This window comes from Corticium candelabrum, chromosome 1 (genome assembly GCF_963422355.1).
Source record: "Corticium candelabrum chromosome 1, ooCorCand1.1, whole genome shotgun sequence".
In the NCBI taxonomy this organism is placed as follows: domain Eukaryota; kingdom Metazoa; phylum Porifera; class Homoscleromorpha; order Homosclerophorida; family Plakinidae; genus Corticium; species Corticium candelabrum.
The window spans coordinates 10,577,926-10,604,638 of NC_085085.1; the positions used below are offsets into that span (position 1 = coordinate 10,577,926).

Genomic DNA, 26,713 nt, shown 5'->3' on the forward strand with positions numbered 1-26,713 from the left:
CAATTGAGCTTAGTTGAATGAACTGAGCAGACTGCATTGTTCTTTTCGAGCGACACAATTATTAACTTAATAACGTCTTAATTTAATAACTTAATTAATGACACATGCAACAGTGGACAATAAGGTGCACAATAAGGCAAGTACGTAGTATGTAACAGCTACTGGTATAATAAAGATAAGGCTGACAATACCCTAATTAATGGTTCCAGATGCACACTCTTTAATTCTTAAAGAGTAAGGTTTACCATAGTAATGACACAAATACCATAGTAATGATACAAATACACTCATTGAAGAAAGAATACAATGCAATTTGTGATCTACAGATAACTAATTGCACAATGATTTAAGTCTAATGCAAATGTCGCAATCAGAAATAGGACACTCAGAGGTAGATACAGCTAGCAATATCATCCTAGATCAGCTGTCACTACCATGATGTTTTCGTCTGCCACAATTAAACTCAATTTGACCCACATTTCCCTCAAAACGTCGCACTAGTAAAACACAATCCAGAGCACAAACGTTAGACTGCCAATTTGTAACTAACTGTACGTACATACTCATTCGTCCTGATGCTTTCTGACTGTTGCTGTGTTGCACTGTTCGTTCACTTTTCGTCGAAGTTTGTCATGGTTTCCACTCTTACTGGATTGCTTGAACATTTCAGGAGGGCCCAATACCTAAACCAAATTGCATGGCATAATTCATACCACTAAATGTCAAAATCTAATCAGTCATATTGTGCAAACCGCGTTCTTTCCCTTTGGTTCTATCCTTAGAGTTTGGGGTTTCTTTGGAATCTTGTCTCTTGGTGGAACAACTGGATGGTCCCCTGTAATTCTGGGCTCAGGATCAGCCATTGCATCTTGGACCTGCAACACACATACAATATACTGTATACAAATTATGTACACATACACAGCTACATGACACAACTGTACATCAGAACTCACCCTTGCTTTGATAGCAACCACTTTTTCTTGGAGAAATTGTACCTGCTGCTTGAGCTCATCATTTTCTCTTCTTTGGTTGCCCATTCGAGTTTGATGATCCTCCAATTCACTCAAAGCACCACGTAGCTATAAACCCAACAATGTCATTAGAAAACAGCCTTAAACACATCCTGGCAACGTGTACTACCTGTTGCTTCAAGACTTCGACAGCCTGCCCTTCTTGCACTCGCTGATTAAGTAGTTCATCCAGCTGGTGCTGACATTCTTTTAAATCCCTTCGTAACTTGTTTGCTTCTGTCTCTGCATGCTCTGCTTGCCTTTGTGCGGTACTTCTTTCTTGGGACAATTTGTCAATAGTTTCCTGTGAAACAGCAGCAGCAGTCTGTGACACTTTGTTCTGCTTTCTTTCAAACTCCCTTTGTGCAATTATGCCAGCAAGTCTGTCGTTTTCTTTCTGCATGATACTCTTCATGTGATCATAATCCTGTTTCCATTTCCTGTTAATCACAGCCACCTACAAACAAAGGTCTAAATTTGCTTGCCACAAATGGTTGTAGTAATTAACCTAAATGGCAGTGACTGAGTCCATAGGCACAATACTACTAACAATGCGTAGTTTTGTCCATGATCATTTGTAATGAAAATGCAACAAAACACTTGCTACTGCCCGAATTGAAAACTGTCAACCTGAAAGTTCAGTGGCATTTAATTTCAGTGTATTTGGTAATGATGCTAAATTACCTCAATAAAATGCCATTGAAAATTGTATGCATCAGATAAATAAATCAATGTTAATACTTTCTGTAATAACCAGGTACATGTGCATACACTAGAAGCAAATAAAAAACGGTACTATCTAATGAGATTTGAAAACATTTCAACAATTGTTGTGATAATGTCGGGGTAAGGGTAAAATTTTAAATGGCTTCAGTCTATAACATCAAAATGGTTTACTGGCATCAATAAGCTATGATGCACTTAACTTAATTTAAGTTAAATACGGAAAACGCTAAACCCAATACTAGATATGGCAAAGTATCTTCTAAAGAGCACCACTAATTGGCACAACAGGTCTTCCCACTGGGTTCAAACCACAAAAGGTTGAACCAAATAGACTTGTTAGCAAACCCCACACAGTGAACCTATTATATAATAAATGACTTTCATGCCATTGAAACTCCCAGTAGGGTTCATAATAGTTGAATCCATAAGCAATTTAAGTATATTCATTTACTCTTATAAACAGACCTACTCAAAGTATAGGGACTAACTTCCCTGGCGAAGTGCCAGAGTCCATTGCTAACACATTACCTAGCCAATGACTATAGAAAATACTTTAACGTTATTTCTATCCTTATCAGAAAACTTTATGTCTTAATTAATGAATTTTTCATGAAAATATTAACAATGTGATGAGTCAGAATTCTGCAATAGAATGAAATCTCAGAATTTCTTTATACTCCATGATAAATTCAGAGAACTCTCATGGGTACTGTAGAAAGCCTATTGTGGACTCTAAGTGCACAAAAACTACAATAGTGCATGTCTAGCAAAGCTGAACTGTATAGTAGACAACACAAGTTCCATCACTTGAGTGCTAGCTAGCTTTTTCAAGTCTTACTTCATCAATAGTAATTAATTAACCAACACAGTTGAAATTTTTTATTTATACCTATTAGTGTAAACTGTCAACAGACCTTTCTCAAATCATCTTGAAGTTTCAACATTCTGTCTATCAGCTGCTGCTTTGTGATGTGGTTAAATGACTCAACCGGAGCTGTTGGATCTCTCAATCCTGAAGCAGGTGGATTCCTACTACTCTGAGTAGACTCGATGGATGTAGAAGGAAGAGAGCTCGACACCGATGATGTACCAGATGACCATTCTGATGACTCTGATAACAGTGATGTCGTAGCAGACGATCTAGCAGTATCAGAGTGACAGATGCCTTGACCAGTGGATGGCCTCTGACATGAAACATTTTCAATTTCAGATCTCTGCAATCAACAAGTCAGCTTCCAAAATGTCTGTGATCATCAGTAAAAATGCACACTAACTTGCTGCTGATCAGATGTCATCTCAACATGCAGTACAGCATTTTCCTGCCTAGCAGCCGTTTGGCTATCATGTCCATGTAGTAATGACATTGATTCTTCCTCAGTGTCATCTGGCAATTCAAAGCCATAAATCTGCGACATTTGTCTGAGATGTGCAGTCAGTCTCTCCACTTCACCGGCCAATGTGCTGCATGTGGTGTCCTTGCTTCTGATCTCTTTCTGAGCTTCAGACAGGTCAGCTTTTTTCCTCCTTAATGCTTCGTTTGCTTGTAACAGTTCACGTTCAACTTGTTCAAGTCTTGATGCAAAGAACTGTTGTTCATCTAATGCCTAGTTTAGATATTGCAAATATGGTTAATTTATTTTATTAATTATAAAGATGACATGTTCAGATAAAACATATACAAAACTACAGACAATTGCATGTGAAATCAGATATGTCTAGTGCAAATTGATCAGATCAGTCTAGTAAGTGCAGCATCGTAGTCACACCTTTGCAGATGATAACTTCTGCTTTAAAGCATCTGCTCTTGCTGTTAAAGCAATTATGCCACGTTCTACTACAGACGCGTGTTCCATGAGAGCCTTCAAATCTTCGCCTACATTCTGAGCAGTAGAATTAGACAGAAAGGTTCCTGAAGATAACGTCTGATCGACTTGAGACGTCATGATGTCAAATCTGTAAGAAAAGACAACATAATCTAACGAGATTTCACGCGCTATTACGCACAAACTATACTACAGTAGACACGGACCTCTAGCAAGAGTTTCCTTCAGTCTACAACAAATATTCTGCTGGAAAAGTACAATGAGGTCATGATGGCGTATGTCATTATTTCATCATGCCGTCCCAACAGTCCCTCCTACCCTTGGGAAAACCACAAAGGGGCTTTCCATATCTATTTTAAATGTATCTCTGTGATTTCCTAGGAGTATAATAATTACTTGCACTGGAGTTGAACGTAGCTAAAGAGGGAGACTTCTTCTAACTACTTGCTTCTGAAGTTCAGGAAATCGCGCTACCTCCTTCTAGGTACAGTGTACCGCGTCTTTTGTTTACGATCCGACAAGAAAGAGACGCTAAAAATAACAATAAACAAGTACCATACATCACTTACATAACGTCGCCTCGTCGATCGCTGGTCCAGACAACTTGGTGTTCAACGCTGCCTTACCACACCGCCCGATCTCCCCAACGTCGATGCAGGGGAATCCCCGAGACTGTTTGCACACGCGCGTTATTTAGCTAAAGACAAATGATCATTGTGTGAGTACAGTTCTCTACACACTAAATACCAATAAATTTGCTCGACTCCCTCTATTCAACGTACAGCCTGCTAGAGTCCCGTATCTAGTTCTGATATAAGGGCTAGATTCGGACGCGAGATCTTGGTCCAACGACATTGCCTAAGGATGAAATCTAGGACAACGTAGAGACGTTAGGTAACTATTCTTGATTCGTGACAATCAATGCATTTGGCTTGTTCTAGCGAGAACGAGACTCGACTAACGGTCTACCACGCCCTGCCTCTAGACCCGGATGGCCTCTGGTGTAGAGCTACTAAAGCACAGACACAAACCGAATCTATTTGTTGCAGTAGCCTAACGTCTCATCTTCCAAACAATCGTATGGGCAGCGTCGTCGTGTTTCGTGCTTAGCGGCGTGCTAGTCGTCAGAGTTGAGTGAAGTCACGCCCTCTAGTTTCGGATGCCCCCGAAACACGCTAGATCGTCATTTTACGAGCAAATTTAGACACTCTGTGAAAATTTTGAGCATAGAATCTCGGCGCATAGTGCTAAAATCAACTTTTAAGACATGTTTAGACATGTTTCTACGCATTTCTAGCCAATTTCTCATCACTCTCTGCAGCGTAGAGATCGTACGGTGCCGTTTGAACATCTATGGAACAAAATTTCCCTATGTAGCAGTATCTTACTGGCTTGCCACGCAATCTAGAGTAAAAAAGATTCGACTTGCACAACCAAATTAAAAGTAGGGTATTCCCCTCTGCTATTGGATATCTAAAAAGTTTCCTTTTCTCGTGAGATGGTAGGACTAATTTGTTCCACTTTTCATACTGCATTTTCTATAAACAAGCGTTCCTGACTTCTCTTTTGCTTCAGTAACAAACAGGAGTAACATGCGGCTGATTTTGTAATTGGCGCTACATTAGTCTGGAAATCCAAGGCTAGGGCGCGCAAGAGGGCCTGGGTACGAGGCTAGGCATGTCTAGAGAATAAATCTAGACCAGCCCCATGTTACTCCTGTTTGTTACTGAAGCAAAAGAGAGGTCAGGAACGCTTGTTTATAGAAAATTCAGTATGAAAAGTGGAACAAATTAGTCCTACCATCTCACGAGAAAAGGAAACTTTTGTAGATATCCAATAGCATAACAGAGGGGAATACCCTACTTTTGATTGTGCAAGTCGAACCTTTTTACTCTAGATTGCGTGGCAAGCCAGTAAGATACTGCTACATAGGGAAATTTTGTTCCATAGATGTTCAAACGGTACCGTACGATCTCTACGCTGCAGAGAGTGATGAGAAATTGGCTAGAAATACGTAGAAACATGTCTCAACATGTCTTAAAGTTGATTTTAGCACTATACACCAAGATTCTATGCTCAAAATTTTCACAGAGTGTCTAAATTTGCTCGTAAAATGACGATCCAGCGTGTTTCGGGCATCCGAAACTAGAGGGCGTGACTTCAATCAACTCTGACGACTAGCACGCCGCTAAGCACGAAACACGACGACGCTGCCCATACGATTGTTTGGAAGATGAGATGTTAGGCTACTGCAACAAATAGATTCGGTTTGTGTCTGTGCTTTGGTAGCTCTAGAGGTAGGGCGTGGTAGACGCTAGTCGAGTCTCGTTCTCGCTAGAACGAGCCAAATCCATTGATTGTCACGAATCAAGAATAGTTAGTTACCTACGTTGTCCTATATTTCATCCTTAGAATGGCGTTGGACCAAGATCTCGCGTCCGAATCTAGCCCCGAAACTAGATACGGGACTCTATTCAGAAAAGTCATATACGTGTGCCTAGATCTACACCATGGCCAGAGTTTACCAAGGTCTACCTCTAGGCTGTCTCATCTCTCACCCCATGGTCAAACTTGAATAGCAGTTACTGCAGACCATTTTACTAGAATCTAATTTCCAAAGCCAAAATTGAAAATTGAATGGACGTTTCATATACTGAGTACGTGCCATGCAGTACACCTTTCTGACGACTACACAATACAGTCGCTTCGGTCATCATACAGTGTTTAAAGCTAAATCTGTCCCAAATTGGGTGCGACCTGTGTTGTCGGGGCGGTGCTGCGTACTTCCTGCTCTAAATGCGCATATTCTTGTAACCTCGAAGCCAGAAGGACTGCTTCTTCATCATATAAATTATAAGTTATAATTGTCACCGGGTAGTATGTAAATACGTGCAAAGTCCTAGATGGCTCCAGCTTCTAGACTACTAGTAGTTTCTTACATGTAGACTAGAAAAAGTTTGTACTTTTATTGGACTTGCTATTAATTAATTAATGAATGAGCGTTGCATTACGCGTCGCCTTTTTTGCCTTTACAGCTTGAACGATGGACTTTTACTGTAGACAATTGCTGCACAGCACTGACACGAAGTGAGAACGCTAGAAATTATTACACATCTGGAATCATTTACTAGATTAATTAACCTATGACAACTCTATAGATTATTTCAAATGTAAGAAAACATTCAGTTCTACTATCTAACACAAATTTCAACACTCAAGAAACAATGCCAACATACCATGGTAGTTAAGTTGTCAAATTCTAACAAATGATATCTTGAAAAGCAGTCCCTTTTGTGAGATGACAGACAAAGAGAAAGTTACATTACTTAAACTTAGAGATTGTAAATAATTGTTTGTGTCCTACCTAAATAATTACTAGCCATTACTGTACATGCAACAAAGTAGAGACATGTACATGTGTGTCAACGAAGAAGATAGTCGCTAAAATATTTTAAAGGGGTAACACGTGATTACGTAATGTGACCACGTGGTAGGAATAGCTTCCGGTACGTGAGCGAGTGATGGCGAGTGATCGTGAGTGATCGTGAGTGATCGTGCCTACGTCACTGCCTTCTAACCATAGTCCGGACTCCGAAGCTCCGACGGTGCAGTCTAGACATGGAAAGCGAACGCACACGAGGCCTACCCGTCGGAGGCCCCTCGACTCACATCGTCCGTCCCACATACAACGAACAGCAATTCCACAGCGGATTCCGACCGATCGAACGGCTGACAGCCAGGTCCGTCATCCAGCACGTTCGAAGCCTCATTCCGGCATGGAACGTTTGGCTCCTAGCAAGATTTCCCATCATCAGCTGGCTTGCAGACTATCGCAACGACTGGAAAGACAAACTGGTCGGAGATCTATCAGGGGGCGTCACCACTGGCATCATGATGATACCTCAAGGTCTTGCGTATGCGCAACTGGCTACAGTGGAGCCAGTCTACGGATTGTATTCCAACTTTTTTCCTGCTCTGGTCTATGCTTGTCTGGGGACGTCGATGCATCTGTCTATAGGTGTCTTTGCTGTTGTCACCATTCTTGTGGGTGACACTGTAGATGGGTACTGTAAGGCGCCTGACGTGAATATGACAATGAACGGGACAGATCTGACCTGTGGGAGTGTGGAGAGAATCGACGTTGCTGTAGCTTTGACGATGGCTGTCGGAATTGTGCAACTGCTCATGTTTGTTGTTCGATTAGGATTCATTACCATATTCTTGTCTGATCCTCTTGTTGGTGGATTCACAACAGGGGCAGCTTTTTTGGTAGGAACTAGTCAGTTGAAACATGTCTTTGGTCTTGACTTCGAAAGGCAATCTGGAATATTCTCGGTACCCAAAACGTGGAAAGAAATTTTTGCACATCTTGGAGACACGAATGGTGCCACCTTTCTGATTTCTTTGTGCTGTATAGCATTTCTGGTCATAGTGAAGATCGTCAATACGAAGTATCACAAAAAGTTGAAGTTTCCAATTCCTGGCGAACTGATTGTCATTATTCTTGGTGCAGGGATTTCGTATGGTGGAAAGTTTCATGAAAAATTTGATGTGAAGATTGTCACTGATATTCCTAGCGGTCTGCCTACTCCTTCGTTGCCTAATGCGAGTCTGGTCGGTTACATGCTTCGAAATCAGAAGACGTACATTCTCGCTGTTGTGTCGTACGGTCTGACGATATCAATGTGCAAACTCTTTGCAAAGCAGTTTAAGTATAAGCTGGGAATGAATCAGGAGCTGTTTGCATACAGCTTAACAAATATTGTTGGTTCTTTCTTTAGTTGTGTGACAGTTAGTGGATCTCTGACACGAACAGTTGTCTATGCAACAGTTGGTGGACGAACTCTACTTGGTAGTGTCTTTTCGGCACTCATTGTGCTCATTGTTTTAGTTGCTGTTGCTCCTCTGTTTGAACCATTACCCAATGCTGTTCTTGCAGCAGTCGTTCTTGTGGCACTGCGGGGTCTTCTTATGCAGTTTCGTGATGTCAAGAAGCTTTTCTATGTCAACAAACTTGATCTTGGACTTTGGCTGGTCACGTTCTTTGCTACAGTGATTTTTTCTGTTGACATTGGCCTTGCAGTTGGGGTCATTTATGGTATATTGACTATAGTTTGGCATAGTTTTGTACCATACCAATGTCTTCTTGGTCGAATACCTGGAACGGATCTGTATCGTGATTTAAGCAGATTTGAAGCAATTCAGAGTGTTCCTGGAGTTAAGATTTTTCGCTTTGAGTCATCACTTAGCTTTGCAAATTCAGAACGATTCAAGAGAAAACTACTGTCATTTACGGATATAGATCTGAGTAACACTTTACAAGCTGAAGATGTGTGTGATGAAAGTAATAGACATGATGATGATTTACAACAGAAGCAAACTGGGAGTGTTGATATGTCTCATGATGACACAGCTCAGTCAGCCAGTGGACTGAGACTTCGTTGTCTTGGCAGTCTGAACGAGTCTTCATTAAGAGATGATACAATAGACGACGATGTCGCAGATGCAGAAGCTTCCCCTAGTTTACAGTTGAGTTTGAGCTCGCACATTCCAACTCACACCGTGATCATCGACTGTACTGTGTTCACATTTATGGACTCGGTCAGTGTTAACATGATTGTGGAACTGAATAAGGACTTACAGGAATGTGGCATTCAGTTACTATTGGCGGGATGTCGATGGCGTGTACGACAAACACTTGAAGCGGGAGGATACATGGCTAAAGTTGGATTGGATCATCTATTTGTTACTATTCATGATGCTGTTGTTTTTGCCCTTCATGGAGCTTCGCTGGTTACTCGTCCAAGGAGTAATAATGATGATCCGCTTGAGGATGTACTTGCTGTAAGCGAAGAGGAGCCTGTTGAAAGTCAAGCTGATGTGATAAATGTTGTTCCTCAGTCTGATGAAAGTAGTGTGTAGTGTATATGCTGACAATTACATGTGTATCGAGAATTTGTAAGTTGGAATTCAGAAGAGATGTTGCTATTTTTGTCAACAATGTCTAATTAATAAAATTCAAAAAGCAAGGAGCACTGATTGTAGAGCCATGTCCCTTTCCTGAGAACAGTAAGACATCATCGGCAGTTCTAACATTATTAGGAATTTTTAGTTTATGGTGATTAGCTTATTTAAGTTTAATTTACTTCTAACAATAATCTGTAATAGATATCTGTGACAACAAGCCATCTTTGCAGTCAACATAGCTTGAGCAAGTGTACACTTTCTCAGCTTTTACAATATGTAAGTACTGTCAATCTGGTCTTCTACCAGTCAACTAAATTTTAACAATCTGAAATCGATCCTAGTACTGTACTGTACTATACCTCTAAACACTTCATAATCAAGAATATTAGCATATTATATTGAAGGTCAATTTAAAAACGATGAAATCCTCCTCGATAAATAAACCAATATTTTTATTAGTTAGGGTTAGCATTAGATCTCCTTGGGCTCATAAATCAGTGTTTTTACTGAGCTCCCTACTACACACGTCCTGCTGTCTTGATTATTCATACGAAAAGTCTTTCTTCCTAGAGTGAGATGTACGTGATAGGTTGCTAGAATTCTAGTGCCTGCAGCGTACTGTGAAAGTGTACAAACGCCGAGCCTCCAGTGCCGACTTCAACTACAGCGACCCATGAGTGCAGAAATACCGGATCTCCGTACTCTCGCCGCGCATGCGGGCCTGGGTACGAGGCTACACAGCTCCATGGAGTCGGACATTGAGAAATTGTGTCACCTCTACCTGCCACCTAGTCTTGGAACTGCTGCCTCCGACTACAGGCGAGCGAAAGCGACGTATCTGGCTTCTTTCTCCAATGGATCCCACGAGAGGGAACTCGCACTGAATGCTTTCACCGTTCAAGAGGCACATTTCCTTTCTCCAGGTCGACGTCGAGCCGAAAAACTGTTTGCTACGGTACAATTTAGTCCAGAAAATACCACGATAAACAATCTACAATCTCTTAGAGAGCCGATGGAGGAGTTGACAGGAATGCTCAGTCCTTGCAAGTGCGTAGCCTCCGACGCCAACGCGCGTTATCTACTAAAATTGGGACTGGGATCGTTCGTACGAAAAGCTGTAAACTACTTTACGTCGCGACTGTCGACTGAGAGTGAGCATGGCGATCAAGACGAGACGGCGCAACAGGAAAGAGTGGTCAACGTTGTCGGTCTTATTCTTTGCTTCAATGTGGCTACCCTGGTGTGTACGACGCCTGAGAACTCCGCTGATATTCTGTGCGAAGACGTTGAATTTGTGAGAGCAACTGTTCGATGTGTGATGGATCCTGTTGTTTCTACTGCTGCCGTTATGACGCTCTGGAACTGCCTTGAGAGTTATGATCACCAGGTAAATAAATAGATAGTACGTGTACACCCAATAGTGGTGCGACTCCAGTATCCCCAACCTGGTTTTGCACGTGACGTCTTGTGACTACAGTACTCCAGTCTATACTGTGGCTTTAAATGGAGGCTCTAGGCTGAGGGGGAGCGAAGTGACTGGAAGACTTGAGCACCCAGTTGGCGGTATATACTGTTTACTGCCATAGGGATTGGCATCTATCCTGTGTAATTGTTGGTGGAAGAAGCAGTCGGCAGCCAGTGTTACGTGCAGTTCATGATATGGGTTGGGGTGATACTAGAGTCGCTCCTATGTGATTGATCAAATTGGGCTGGGGCAATTGCAATTGTTAGGGTCACCTAGCTAGCTGGTACATAAGATACTTGGTTTGGAAGACCATGTTTGTCTTTTGGAATTACATATGGGGTAATGTACGCGTGAAGCTGCTCTTATAAGACTTGTTACGCAAGTGCGCATACGCTAGGGTCACAGTAATGTGTGGTGTGTGTACCATTAAACAGCAGGGCAAACGAACGGCCAATTGGAATGCAGCGCATGCACTCATTGTTATCGCTGGTGTTAATCAGCGTGCCAGTCGATGTGATGATGTCTTCACGTGCTTCTAGCAATCATGTCTGTCTGAGAAGTATCATTGCAGGGACAAACACGGTCAGAATAATGAGGTCTGACTGTACAATAAAAAGGAATAAAAGTTAGAACGCTAAATGAAGTAATGAAGAAAGTGTAATGGATGTAGCACTGGCAATGTGATGGTGTCTTGTTAGTACGTATACTGCACATTTACGTGTACACTAATCAGTCATCATACCATGGTCACATGATATGCGATCAGCCACCAGCGTGTATTGAGATGGTGTATATAACATATTGCACAGCTAGTGTGCAATAACTTACGTTCAGAAAATATCGCACTCTCACTTACACTTATACATGTTACGTGACCATGGTATAAATAATAGCGTGATTAGCGTGATTTTGTCTCTGGCATAACCCACCCCTCATGCTGGTAAAGCCAAAGCAAGCTAATTGTACAGCAACCTATATAAAATCGAATTACACAACACTGATTATGTCAACTAAACACTCTTCCTAGAAAGTAGTTAATATCATGTGTTATAACTCTAGTGAACCTGTTCTCAAAGTTGTAAGTCATCATGTGACTCCAGTTAGAGACTTACTGCGATACGAATCTATTGAAGTTACTATGTCATTGCTGTTGTTATAGTTAAGACTGCACCGAAAAAATTGTCTGATTGGGGTAACATGCAGCTGAAAACAACGGGCAGTGGGCAAAGTTTTTATTTTTGATTTTTTAATCATTATCTAACTCAGTGTCTTGAGGAAGTGTCTGTGGTCGCAGTTTGCACACGAGTACATCGTCCACTTGATCACCAAATCCAACCTCCTGTAATACCTCACGAAGGCTACAATCACCAGACACACGAAGAATCTTGCCATCTCTCAAATCGTGTGCCCCTCGAACCCAGATATGTCCAGGCCAACAGAAAACATATGTAAATATAGAAAACCAGTGGCCCTCCAAACTCGGGCGGCCGGGTTACCCAATCAGACAAATTTTTTGGTGCAGCATAATTGAAATTGTTTACCAGGTAATAGTACTCGACGCAGAACCACACATTTCGGACTTGCTGTGTTTTCTTCTGGTGCCATCTGACAATGACCTCGACAATGAGCGGAACGAATGCATTCTTGGATGTTTAGCGTGTCTGGCAAGGAATCTTCGATGCTTCCAGCCAATGATGGACGAAGAGATACCGTCAGCAATGATTCTATGGATTGCAGATAGGGCACGACCAATGCACGGATACTTCTCTTGTCTCATCGTGGCTCATCTCGCTACCAACTGGGCGGCATTGCAACGATTCCCGTCGCACACTTCACCGACTCTTGGCATGGCCGTTTCTAGTCAAGTTGACATTGATTTGTCACAACTACCGGAGTCTTTGAAGTTGGGACTGCAAGCGATCAATACATGGGTCACAGACTCAGTCACTGTTGAGCAAGTAAGACTGCAGTTAGTATTGTAGTATTAACATGTTTAATAAATATTTATCCATAATACTAAAAATGCTAATACTAATTGTTTAATTCATGTATTTCTTGGATTACTGTGCAGGATTGTGCAGGATGTTGTGACACTGCATTGTTGCTTTGTTTTCCTGCAGCTTCGCATGGAGACGAAGGATTACTATTCTTGGCACTCTTTGAAACCGGTGCTTAGTCTATTGTGGTCGATATTTTTGGAGGCTCGACGTCTGGCCAGTCTCAGTCTGGCTTTCATACTTCAAGGCAGTGAGAACAGAGACATACTTTATGGAGACGTCAGTCGGGACTGCGGAGTTCTACATTGTGCCAAATGGTCACGTGATGAGGAGGTAAAGCGATGCTGTTCACTGGCTATTGAGCACGTGAGGATGCTTACATAATAATATATGTTGTTGTTTAATAACTAATGTATTGATCTTGTGTACTTTTAGGCAATGGTCGATGGCATTGTACCTTCTACACTTTTTTTGATGTGCAAGTTCCGTATTTCGGAAGGTTGGAGCTGTCAACAACTCAGTTCTATTGTTTCAACTTCTGCTGTTCGTCGTTTATTAATACCGTTTTGTACAAAGTTGATAGAAACATAGACAGTTGGTCTTGTTCATGTATTTTTGTATATATTTGAAAGGCGTGCTATGTCTAAGTACAATTAATTAGACAGCGAAAGTTGTTTGCTCGTGGCGGTCGGTGGTAAGGTATATTATATGGGAGACTTTAATTAACACGCTTGCCTGCAGAATTTGACACTAGAACTTTAGAGGCCAGGAGTAAACGTCACGTGACTGAGCGATCAAAAGGCGTTGAATATACATGAACACAGAACTATTTAGCAATCATGTTTCCTCGCTGATAAATCGCTAGAGGACTCCCATTGTCTACAGATTAAATGCATGCAGTTGACCAAACAAAACGCTTACTCATTGCAGTCTACGTAACTGTGTTCTTTGACTCCTACGCATGCGCATATTGTATGTAACCGTTGGTTCCGCTAGAGTAATCCAACGGAGATTCTGGAATCCTTTTAAATCAAGCGTAGTTGTGAGCGGTTGACTGTCTTATCGGAGGGACTGAGACGATGTGGAAGGTTCGAGAGCTTGGCGACAAACTGTACGATGAGATGTGGAAGAGTAGCTCGCTTACCGGTAGTTTTTGACCTGTCGTCGATGTTTTAGCGCCAATGTGGTGATGAACTACACGGAAGTAGAGGCAAAAGTCCGTGAAGCGACGAACGATGAGACATGGGGGCCCCACGGTTCACTCATGCAAGAAATCGCTAAATACACGTTCACGTATGAGCATTTTCCAGAGGTCATGTCTATGCTATGGAAACGCATGCTGGAGAGCTCGAATAAGAACTGGAGACGCACGTACAAAGTGAGGCTCAGTTTTGTGTGTCTCGGTTCGTGGGGGGCGGTTACTGAGTCGGTGATTGAGTATGTACGTACGTTCAGTACAGTACTACTTGTCACATGATGGCAGTCGACCGCCTGGAAAGATAATCGATTGGAAAAAGGTGTTGGTAACGGAGATAATGGAGTAATTCTAGTTGAACAGCAGCATAAGACTTTGATGAAATCTTGCTCAGTATTCAACTAGGGGACTGTTGTAAGTGAGTAATCAAGGTGAACCACCTCTTACTGTGAACATGGATACCATATCACAATCTATGGTTTCACATGGCTACACTATTGTTGAGTCAAAAGATAGGAGCTATTTCAGTTATGAAGGCGTTTGTTGCTATATGTGGTGCATCTAAACTTTTGTATTTTATTTTTATTGTCAGTTGAATTCTTACTATTCTGTTAACTTCTCAATATTGGATGTAGTTGCATTGAAACCGTGACTGCAATCATCAGAAGTTGAATAGATTAGAAGAGAAATCTTGTTGACAGATTGTTTTGTTTAGGGACTGTTACTGTTGAGCTATTTGCTAAAAAATGGCAGTGAAAGGGTGGTGACAAGTGCAAGAGATCACCTGTACGATATGAAACCGTTAGAAGAATTTGTATTTAGAGATGATCATGGCAAAGACCAGGGAATAAATGGTGAGTCGTGTGTATTGCAATGGCTGAAAATAGCAGATAAGTTAAGTTTTGTGTGGACACTAATGTAAGTCATACTATGATAACTATAATATGCTTTTAACACATACCTTATGGAAGACTGAGCAAAGTGTTTTTCCTTGTTGTGTCATAATGTAATACAGAATTTGGTGTATACTTCAATTGTAACATATTTGTTGAATGATGATGCAAAATGTTGCAGTAAAGTGATGGTCGGTGATTTGTTCATTGTTGTGGACAACTATGAATTGAGTTTGTATGATGCATGAGCTAAGAACCAGGTTTTTCCCAGGCTGTGGTGAACGCTCACTACCTTTTTAGGGTGTGTCCATTTGTCTGTACAGGCAAAACGAAAATGTTTTTATGTTAGAAAAATGCGTAGGATGTCACGTAGACATTATTTCTGCAGATGTAGCTCTCTAAAATCTTAGTAGTTTAATCAGGTTTTTAGTTTTTAGTAGGAGTGATTTTTAATTAACATGTATTGAACTCATGCGTATATCACACATCATATGACATCCACAGTGGGACTCAGTCAACTCTATGTTGGGACATCTGTAAAGTATGTGCTAATCAACACATGGTTTACAAAGTGTATTGATGTGAATAAACCCAAAAGAGGATGGCAGAGGATGTAGAAATTAATTAGTTAGAAATTCAAAATAGAATTTTTGTCAAAGTTTGTTTAGATGACGAAATTTAACACATCTTTTGGACTTGTTAGCTTGCGGTAATATAAACTGAGTCAAGCGACAAAGTAAACAAGAGAGATAATCTAAATTTTAGTAAGAAAAATTAATTGAATATTTCTGAGTGTTGAAGATTGCCGCTTACTTAGCTCAACTTTCTATCAGGTGCCACACCCAAAACCACTTTTAAAATTAACAAATTAGATTATGCACCTCTGCTATTTATATTTTCTGGAGAAACCCCTGAGAATGTTAAATGAAGCCACAATTTATGAGCAACTTATTTGTTTAGCACAAGTAAACGTTTGAATGTGGCTTCATTGTAACTCATGTGTTATACAACTCCATTGTTGTTGTTACCGATGTGTGAAATACTAGGTACATGTACAGTAGTGAAGATGGTCATTGTTAGTAGGAGGTTGCAAAATATTTAATTAAACAGCATGCAATGTAAAAATGTCAGCTTATACTTAATTAAATGTATTTTTTCTACCTTTTATGACAAGAAACTGTAATTTCATCAAACTCAAAAATTTGTTTCAGTGTGCTGCCTTCCTGATTTTTAGTTGTAATGTTAAAGGTACAATTCGTCGTTTAGTGCTACGTCCCGCAAACTTGATTGCATGGTCTACGCAATCAAGTTGGAAGGTTGGGCTGAACTACAGGCAAAGCTGGATATCAGAGCGTAGTCACCGTTACAAATAAGGAAAATGTACGGGAGCGATCTTGCAATCTCGTTGTTGAAGCAGAGTTCGGGTTGCGCGCAAACCAACCCGTCATCTTTCCTCAGGTTGAAGGCACCAAATAGGTTACATTTTACACAAAACCAGGTTTGAACATACGAGCACTACATATCAGCGTGAAACAGCGCATACGATGATCACGTGGTAAGCAGTAATTAGGTCACGTGATTAGTGCAAGCTCACAAATGCAGTGCAGTTGGTCCCTTCAGTCTTGCATGCACATCCATGCTTGTTGCATAACCCACGGGCACTTTCCTCAACGTCTCGTAAATGTCTTCTAGCAGTTTGATGGTAGTAGGGCTTCTAGCGTTAGCAGGCATTGATGGAATGTTTCTCACTTGACCATCATATGCGCTCTGTTTTCAGGCTATTTGCTGCTAATATCTAGCACTCTCATATCCAGTTTTGCCTGTAGTTCAGACCAACCTTCAATCTTGCTATGTATGTAATCAAGTTTGCCTGGGCGTATCGCTAAACGACGGAGTGTTCCTTTAACAGAGACAAGTCAACACTTACGTTTACAATGTATGTGATTTGTGAAGTTAAGTGTTGGTATTAATTACTGAATGCCTCTCTCTATTCATGTGACCATTGCTTTTGTTTGACAAACAATGATGTTTTTTAGTTCGTCAGAAAGCTAAAGAACTTATTGGTTTCTTACAAGACGACGAGAAAATTAGGGAGGAACGCCGTAAGGCAAAGAAGACACGAGATAAGTATGTTGGGGTTTCATCTGATGAGTATCAGACATACAGTTAGTTTCTACATTCTGTTGGACATCTGTTCAAGAATCTAGTCAGGTCATTTTTGTCTAGGTGAATACTCGGATGAACCTCGACTGAAAGATAGTTTGGACGAAGAGGTAGACAGTGGACTTACAAGGGAGAGGCGGAAACCAAGTTTTGGTTTTCTTGGTCGTGGTCGTCGGCATCAAGATGGGTATGATGATAGAGATCGACACAGTAGGCAACCTTACAAAGACGATGCAACACCTCCACCAGAGTAAGTGAATGGGATGTATACATACGCTCATTCAGATTATATGGCATTAAATTATTGAACAGCTACTGGTAGCCGTATAGTGGTGTCTAGTCATGTACAGTGTGCATATACAGAGCATGAACTAACAGCCGGTCATCAGCCAATGACTGACTAATTGAGAAGATTGCACGGCCATTTGACATGACAAAATTTGACAAAAATGGCAGCTACGGCTGAGTAGCCGATCAATTTGAAATCCCTTGTTCTCGTGTACATATCCAGGCAGCAAAATCGTGAAAGTCACATGCAGTTACTTTTACTCACCCGTATATTGCTTGACACGCATGCTGAATGAATTCGAATCTTGCTCTTCTTGCTTTGTTCAGTAGACATCAACACGCTTCTTGTGTAGCGCTCGGTGCCAGAAACGCTTAGTTCGGATTCGGTGCAAATGCAATCAGAATTAATTGGAATTTAAAGAGAAACGCAAGCGCTAGAAGAGCCGCTTTAATCAGCAACAAATTGTCAATCGCCGGAAGGACCACGATGCTTACAGTCCACACGAGGCTGGTGCACACGTGTGTTTGAATGAACCGGAAGGTGTAGGGTTCGCGTCGTCGAGAAATTTTATGCGGGGGTGGGTCGACCCCTCGAGAGGGGACTCAGTGCACTCGAGAAAAATCCAGCCATGTCACTGTCGTGCGCCAGCCAAATTTGGCAGAGATCGAACGCGGGGCGATGGAGACATGCCTGGTCGTGCATACAGACAGACAGCCCTCATATATATATATATATATATATATATATATATATATACATACATATATATAATTTATTTTTATCACACCAAATCTGGTGTAGTTCCCTCATAGGGGCAACATAAAACACACACACACACACACACACACACACACACACACACACACACACACACACACACACACACACACACACACACACACACACACACATTTAGACAAATGACATAACTAACACACCAAATCACTTAACCATATATATATATATATATATATATATATATATATATATATATATATATATATATATATATATCAGTGTTCTCCCCAGGCATCTCAAGACGTGGCAGCTCGCCACGCCTTGGCTAAGTTTTACAAGGACACGCCCAATTCCTTGGCTAACGCCACCATGCCTTGACTTATGCCCGCCACGTCTTACTATCTATGTGCTAGGCAAGAAATGGGAGACCAGTGGTTTGGGTTCTTGTCTAGATGAATAAAACTGTTGTTGTTGTTGTTGTTGTCGTCGTGGAAAGTCCAAAAGCAACGTCATAGAGATCGCTATGTCCAAAATATACTTATGATGTTGTTTTGAATCCGATCCGACATCATTTGGTGGCGTATTTGCCCACATTGCAATCCGTATGTGAGTCACGCCCTCGGCAGCCGTTTGTGCTGTGGATTCGCTGGTGGTGCGTTGAGAAAATACAAAGTTGCAAGACAAAGTACATCAATGCGTCGAATTGTGTTGTTGAAGTGATGGCCCAATTTCTCGTTCTTCTAGTGGTGTTTTTGGCACCTATGGAAGCCGATCTGGGAGGTGTTACCCTGCACAGTATGTAAGACAATGCACTGATTACAGATGCCAAAACGCGCTTGAACGGGATCGACCCAAAGCCGAAGTTAGCGAAAGCATTGCTCAGGTTAGTGTAGACACGTTCACAGTTTCGAAAAACTTGTAGATCTCGGCGAGCATGTCGATACGCTGCGCACGTATTATACCTGGGGTCGATATCGGCATGGGAAATTGTCACCAACTGCTTAGTGAACTTGTCTACTAGTGCTAAGTTACTAAGTAAAGCTATTACGATCAATTTTGTAATTTGTATTGGCTTGGAATATATTGGGAGGCGCAGGTTTTCGACATGTATGCAGATTAGAAAGTAGCCCAGATGAAAAGTGGGATTAATGATAGCTTGCTTGTGTTATACTCTGTCCAAGCATAGAAATGTTGTACAGCTAACATTTGGACTAAACGCAAGCACCCTATGTTGCTCTAGAATGCATCGCAAAGCCCACAAGTGCGTTCCATTTAGCCACGCCTGTACCACCACGCCTTTGAGATATTCTGGGGAGAACACTATGTATATGTGTGTATATACAGTGTGCGAAATAACGGCTGGACATCGGACATTTACCGATTGAACGAAGCATTTGTCCGGCCATTTGTGATTTCGCCGGACTTTTTGTCCGGTGGAGTAGCGGCAGGTGTGGAATTCAGTATGAGCAACCCATATCCTTGCGCATCCCAGTGTCATGTCAACAAACGTAGTTTCCACAGTTTGCACACAAACAGCTATGCATCATACGTGTACTGTTTAGCTGAATGTGAATTTTGTCAAATCCCGGATGTGGGCGCTTAAGTACACACGCTGGGGCTCTGAGGTGCGCAACAAAAATGCAGCGGACAGCCACAGGCCATACACCGTGAACGCGGCAGGATAAGACACTCAGATACTTGCATGTAATGTTTTCTGTATGGGCTATAAGAACCTGAAGATGATTAGGTTTGATAGGATAGCACGAAGTCCTTGAACTAAAAACCTGCCACTAGCGTAGTGCATGTTCTTGGAACAATTGCAGTTTCCATGTCTAGAGGTATGGCGCATATGCGAACGAAGATGACGTTCTGAAACTCACTGGGTAGGACATGCCAACGGAAGTCAAAAAGGGGAGGGGATGGCTTGCAGACCAGGCATTCAGAAATTTACGCGGATGGGTTTGTAGCCAAGCAGGGCAGAGTTGAGGAAGCGATGAAAGTCTGTCTCTCTCTTCATTGCTATCTCAAACAATGGCCACTTTTTAGTCAGACTTTTTTGGTAATTTGTCAGGTGGGTTGTACTAATTGCATGCAAAGCACTTTTTTATCAAAGGCATGCAACATCAAAGTGTCATCTAGAGCCATGAAACCTAGCACTTGGTCAGACATCCTCGAGCTAGCTGCGGTGGCAAGTGTCCTTTATCAACCTGTTTGTGCAATGTATTCCAAGAGATTTGGTTTGGCAACACAAATACATGGACACGTGTACCAACCTCGAAGTACTGCGGCAACCCATGATAATTGTCATGAATTGGTCCACTGCAGTAACCATCAACTATAGATCTGAATGGGGAAACATATGCCTCCACCCAGACCACTTTGTTCCTTGTGCTTGTATATCCAGTGTGGTGGACTCAGATGTTGGAAAATGATGTGGTGGGATCAGTGTGTGTACACGTTCGCTTGAACATGTCATTGCTACACTCCTTGAGGTTTTGCAAGGTCTTTACTCTCAAGCAGGTGTCCATTGGACCCAGCAACAATGTATATAACCCTTGTGGTTGAAAGTTTCGGTCTTTGGTCGTCTCACAGCCTCGATGTTTCGAAATCAATTGCACGGAGATCAGCACTGCATAACCACCTGACTGTTAGCCAAGCCACCTCACACATCCATCAACAGTTGTCCATTAAACTTGGCTTTATAATTCTAAGATGGTTCTAGAGAGACTAGCATTCGACAGTAGGGGAAGATATTTTGGGGTTAATTTGAGATAGTTGTGTTGGGGTTGGGGTTGGGAAACTATAGTAGAATAGAGAAAATGTATTAATAAAAATAGATATGATGAATTGTAAGTGATAAGTAGTATTTGCCAGGATTGGAATGTCCGACCAGACGTTTCTAATGTCCGGCAAATTTTAAATTGACAGGACATGATGTCCGGTGGTCAGTCAAAGACTATTTCGCACACTGATATATATATATATATATATATATATATATATATGAAGTAACAACAGCGGTGGGCTGAGGCTATTCACACGATGATGGCTGAATGGCACCTTAAGCTTTGTTACATTATATGCAAAGCAGGCACAAACAGCATGAGAGGGTCTCAATCAAGGCGCACCTTATCCAACTACTTACAAGACACCACAAAGACTACAGGTTGCATAAACACAAAGGATCTTTCTAGTTTCCTCGAAAAAGGCATGTATTCCATTTCATGGATATGCAGAGGGCGATAGACATGTTTATTACTAAGCAGCGAACTTGCAAGATTGACATAATCAACCCCCTAACCCATAACCCTAACCCTTGTTGTTGTTGGCAGACGAAAAGCTGTAACAGAGACACGTGATGAAATAAAACAATCTCAGCCTCCTGTGCGCAGTCAACCACAGAAGTTGCTGGAGGCAAGTGGAGCACCGAGTCGTAGCTCAGAAGCAAGACCAGTAGCAGAACCAGCTGATCCATTTGGTGATTTCACTGCATCCAGAGCACAGACACAGGCTCCGCTTGCGGGAATAGATTTTACGACTGCTCCTGCAGTAACGTCAACAACAGGAACAGGTAGTTATGCATACTTATAATATTTTGTAGCAATATAATCTAGACAGTACATTTACCAACGTAGTTTCTGGGCTGGTGCATGTCTCTCTGTCTGTGTCTGTGGTGAACTGAGTCTTGTTACGATCTGTTACAGCGTTTGACCAACTGATTTAATTACTTTCTGCCTTTTTGTTCGTGTGTGCATCGTTTTGAATACGCACTTCAGTTACCACAACGTTTGCAAACAAGTGGAACTGCAATGGTGGCAGCTCGACTTACCAGGATTCCTTTACACGTCAGTGTGTTTGCTTACTTGTCTGCCTGTCTTGTTTATCTGTCTTGTCTCTTTCCCACTGTTGTCTGTTTGTGGGTATGCTGTTTTTTGTTTGTTGGTTTTTTAGGTTTGTTTTTGTATCTGCTTGTTTGTCTGTTTATTTTTGTGTGTCTCTGTAAACACGTGCTTGTGGACAACTGTGGAACTATTCGGTATGACCTAGATAGTCAGATATGCTAGACTTGGTATTGGTAAACAACAACGACATTCACACGATACGAGCAGTTACTTCTGTACTGCTGCTGTGTTTTTGAGAAAGTCAGTCGTAAGTTGTTAATTTTTCTGCATCGTTTGTTGTTGCAATATTATATCAATTCTCCTTGTAATTAATGTCTTTTCACACTACCCTCCAAAGCCCATTCAATGCCAATTTAATGCTCATTGCGTTTTCACACCTAATGTGCATTGACTGTCAAACCGTATTCAATGCACATTGGTTTGAAGTGGATTCAATTGCTATTGGCAGCTGCACGTAGCATCAAACCTACCCATGCAGCGCTTCTTGTTTGTATGCGCAGCAGTAGATCTACATTCCTTCTTTATCCTGTTCTTATTGTGTAGGATGGATGTACTATAATAAGCAAGATATAGACCTATCTTTGCGAAGAGACTGACAGCCATGATGACCACAGGTTCTAACGCACGTCACATGGTTCGGTGTGTTTATGACCTAAGTCCTTTAGTAAACCAAAGCCTTTTTTCAACATAAAAGTGGATTGTAGATGAATGTATGAAGAGATGAGTAATTGTTTTATACATCTCGTTAGGCTGGTTTCATGACAAAGGTTTGCTCTCGAATCTATATAGTACTAGTATACATGGCCCGTCCTTCGTACGGGCAAGATACTGTAGTGTAAAGATAGGTCTGTGGACACGTCACGTGCAATGTTTGTTGCGAGGTCCCGGATATGCTGAATGAATTCGAATCTTGCTCTTTGCGCTTGTTTTGATAGAAATCGATACACTCCCCGTGTAGCGCTTGCTGCAGAAACGTGTAGGTTGGATTTGGTGCAAATGCAATCAGAATTTGGAGAGAAACGCAAGCGATAGAAGAGTAAGTTTCGTCGGCAAGAGATAGTCGATTGCTCGAAGCTTTGCGAAGGACGGCGATGCATAGGGTCTACACAGGACTGGTGTGGGCATGTGTTCGAATGAATCAGAATGTGTAGCGTTAGCGTCATCGAGAAATTTTACGCGGAGGGGTCGACCTCTCGAGAGGGGACTCGGTACATAATTTTTTTAATTCTTTTACGCAAACCTTTCTCTGTGCGTGCCGAGTGTGCATACTGATTTCGGTTGCGAACAGACAAAAGACGTGGCCCCCAAACGCGAACACAAACACACACAGACAGACAGACAATTTGAGCTTTATATAGTACATTCTCACACAGCTGTGTGAAGCTTCCATAGAAACCTAGCACAAGTGAACAAAAGTATATTTGAATGTGGATCTCTTAAAGGAACACTTCTTCGTTTAGCGCTACACCCACGCAAACTTGATGGCATAGCTACGCAATCGATGTAGAAGGTTGGTCTGAACTACAGGCAAAGCTGGATAAGAGAGCTCTAGATATTAGCAGCAAATAGCCTGAAAACAGGATGGTCATGTGAGAAACATTCCGTCAACTCGCACTAACGCTAGGAGCCTTGCTACCATCAAAATGCTAGAAGACACTCGCGCGAGACATTGAGAAAATGTGCCCGTGGGTTATGCAACGGGCATGGATGCATGTGCAAGGCTGAAGGGATCGACTGCACTGCATTTGTCTGCTTGCACTTATCACTTGACCTAATTATTGCTTACCACGTTTATTATACAGTAGTCCCTCGCTTGAACGACCACACCTTTGTACGCTAAAAAATGGTCGTTTAAACGAGGTGGTCGCTCATGAGAAATAGGCGTGGTGAAAACCCCGTACATGCATGTATTCTCTTTATTAAGACAAAGTCCGCAGACAATATCGTTACAAGAAAAATGAAGTAATCTTAGTCTGCTTAGCTTTAAGTCGCTTTGCAACGAGAATCCTGTCAACAACTGATTGACTTTTGCATACTAGATCTAGCAAATAAGCGTTTCCCTGAGCAACCGAAAAATCGCGCAAATGACGAAGCGCCAAAGCTGCAGATTCCTCGCTAATGACATTTCTATTTGCTGTACCATTGTCGTCGCTTGCTTGCTCATCGTCATCCTCGTCTTCTAGATCGCCGTCTTCTTCGTCCTGCTCTTCCTCTCTGAGATCCGCGATAAGGTTCACTTCCCAACCATCTTCAATCGTTTCGCATGTAGGAAGCTCGTTGTCGCATTCTGCGTATTCGTCCCATCCGATGTCAATTCCAGGAAGGAGAGACACCAATTCTTCATCAGTGGATCGCGTGCAAGAGGCTAACGCACGTTACTTAAGGTCGCAAAATACCCCGGTCGCTGGTCGCACTACCGAGGTGGTCGCTCACAAGAGGTAAATCTGTGCTACAGTGGGTCCGTGCTCCAAAATTTGGTCGCTCAAGAGAGGTGGTCGCTTGCGAGAGGGGTCGCTCAAGCGAGGGACTACTGTATGTAGCGCTTGCATGTTCAAATCTGGTTTTGTGTAAAACGTAACCTATTTGGTGCCTTCGACCTGAGGAAAGATGACGAGTTGGTTTGCACACGACCCAAACTCTGCTTCAACCACGAGATTGCAAAATCGCTCCCATACATTTTCCGGTAACTGCGCTCTGATATTCAGCTTTGCCTGTAGCTCAGCCCAACCTTCCAACTTGATTGCATAGACCATACAATCAAGTTTGCGGGGGCGTAGCGCTAAACGATGGAGTGTACCCTTCAGCCTTCCCTTGTTATAGAACAATCATCTCTGTAATTTTTATAACACGTGTAAGTTGGAACTAATTTTTTGCCTTTGCAGTGGGTGGTGATTTTGCTGCATTCCAATCTGCGCCTCCTCAACAAGCAAACTTTGCTACTTTTCAAGCTGCACCCTTTGCAGCACCCACTACTGCTCCTCCTCCAGCCACAAGTCAACTAATGCAGCCTACAAGCATTGCTTCTACAGCAGTCGAGGGATTTTCTGGATTTCAAGGAGCATCCACACAGCAACCAAGTGTAGGAACACAGAATGTACAACCAGGCTTGCCACCTATGTCGGCTGCTCAGCTAATGCAGCAACAACCACTTCTGATGCAGGTATATGCTTGTAAAGCAGAATAGTTCTTTTGTTTGAGCAGCTGACAGTTTCATGATTTCAGTCTCTTTATTGTTTTTCTAATTTTACTTTGTGTAGCCTGAGGCATTACAACCTCAGTCTACTGAGTCACAGCAAGAAAAGACGCAGACATCTTCGGTAATGCAACAGTTTGTCATGTAGTGAGTGTACTGTAGTCAAGTAATCTTTTGTAGAAGCCAGAGTCAAGTAAGTCAACACTGTGGAGCACAGCCGGAGTTGACATTAGTTTGGATAGTTTAAGTAGTACCACAACGAAAGACAAGGCTAGCAACATGTCACAGCCGTCCATGAATCAACTAGCACAGCAGACTGTAGGACAAGGGTCCACTGGTATGACAACGGTTGGTAACTATTCGGCGTTTGGTGCTGCTGTTGGTAACACAGGAATGGGTGGTTATTCTGGCATGGGAATGCAACAGCGGATGCCCATGACATCTCCACCCATGGGAATGGGAATGGGAATGGGTAACCCCGGTATGTCAATGGGATATGGAAGAATGCCAGTGGGCGGTTCGCCATATGGAGTTCAAATGGGAATGAATCCGGGAATGAGTGGAGGTATGGGTATGATGGGCTACCAGCAGCCCAGACCAGGAATGCAACCTGGATACTCAGGTTACGGTGGATTCAAGTAGCCTTGGCCTTCATTTATTGTGCTCGCATTCCTTGTTGCCCTTACAGTTTGTTGTGTGCAGAGGGGTGGCTGTATTTATCCCTGTAAGATTGATGGTAATTTTTGGAACAGTTGTTTTGCTAGTCAAGACGTCGTGTAACATGGATTGAAAACTGCACGTTATTTGTATAGTGTTCTCAGCAGAAGTGATTGAATGTACTTTTTCATACATCTAGAGTACACATTCATTGGCAGGCTTGCACACAACACATTTCTTCCTACATGCTTACCTATACAGGTAATACTGGAGAGAAGTCAGTGCTCCTTGACGTGTGGTGTTCCAGTCACCCAGGTTTATGAGTCTGACAGCCATTTACAAGTGAGACCTCTTCTTCACATTTGGAATGACATCAGATGGTGCTTTCATTTGTGTTGGTACAAATTGTAACGAAAGGCTAATAATTACAATAGTTCGTACGGGGTCAAGAGGTCAGAAGAAAGACCTTATTGCTAAAGCTTTGTGCGGTATCGGAAGTAGGCGGTGCTAAACTTTGCAACGCGCGCGCGCGTCACGCTCACTTCAAGTGGCCCAGACCTGCCAACTCTCCCGCAGATCGTCGACCGGTCTCCCGCGTGTCCGCACTTGCCACAACAGATGGCGTGACTCTTTTGTAAGGGTACGATATGCATTAGAACATTCTAGTCTTGCCAGAGTCTTGCTGACCTGGC

General features: G+C 42.2%; 4 protein-coding genes across 4 annotated transcripts; 3 read left to right on the forward strand and 1 right to left on the reverse strand.

Moving 5' to 3' along the window:
- Nucleotides 1-210: 210 nt before the first annotated feature.
- LOC134194340 (fas-binding factor 1 homolog) lies at nucleotides 211-4,338 on the reverse strand. Its single transcript, XM_062663270.1, has 9 exons — nucleotides 4,132-4,338; nucleotides 3,506-3,692; nucleotides 3,014-3,343; nucleotides 2,654-2,953; nucleotides 1,144-1,470; nucleotides 957-1,082; nucleotides 753-875; nucleotides 564-683; nucleotides 211-497 (listed from the first exon to the last, which is right to left on the reverse strand). The coding sequence occupies exons 2-8, from the start codon at nucleotides 3,680-3,682 to the stop codon at nucleotides 564-566; spliced, it is 1,503 nt and encodes a 500-aa protein (XP_062519254.1). The 5' UTR covers nucleotides 3,683-3,692; nucleotides 4,132-4,338; the 3' UTR covers nucleotides 211-497.
- Nucleotides 4,339-7,086: 2,748 nt separating this feature from the next.
- Nucleotides 7,087-9,589, forward strand: LOC134178716 (prestin-like). The gene has a single exon (XM_062645604.1). It carries the CDS (start codon nucleotides 7,181-7,183, stop codon nucleotides 9,482-9,484), a length of 2,304 nt encoding a protein of 767 aa, XP_062501588.1. The 5' UTR covers nucleotides 7,087-7,180; the 3' UTR covers nucleotides 9,485-9,589.
- Nucleotides 9,590-10,266: 677 nt separating this feature from the next.
- LOC134178725 (uncharacterized) lies at nucleotides 10,267-13,661 on the forward strand. The gene is made up of 4 exons (XM_062645615.1): nucleotides 10,267-10,916; nucleotides 12,539-12,952; nucleotides 13,115-13,357; nucleotides 13,427-13,661. The coding sequence occupies exons 1-4, from the start codon at nucleotides 10,275-10,277 to the stop codon at nucleotides 13,580-13,582; spliced, it is 1,455 nt and encodes a 484-aa protein (XP_062501599.1). The 5' UTR covers nucleotides 10,267-10,274; the 3' UTR covers nucleotides 13,583-13,661.
- Nucleotides 13,662-13,970: 309 nt separating this feature from the next.
- LOC134189948 (clathrin interactor 1-like) lies at nucleotides 13,971-26,221 on the forward strand. Its single transcript, XM_062658349.1, has 9 exons — nucleotides 13,971-14,102; nucleotides 14,168-14,369; nucleotides 14,902-15,040; nucleotides 17,116-17,244; nucleotides 17,306-17,492; nucleotides 21,602-21,840; nucleotides 25,054-25,331; nucleotides 25,429-25,488; nucleotides 25,545-26,221. The coding sequence occupies exons 1-9, from the start codon at nucleotides 14,071-14,073 to the stop codon at nucleotides 26,004-26,006; spliced, it is 1,728 nt and encodes a 575-aa protein (XP_062514333.1). The 5' UTR covers nucleotides 13,971-14,070; the 3' UTR covers nucleotides 26,007-26,221.
- The last annotated feature ends 492 nt before the right edge of the window (nucleotides 26,222-26,713 follow it).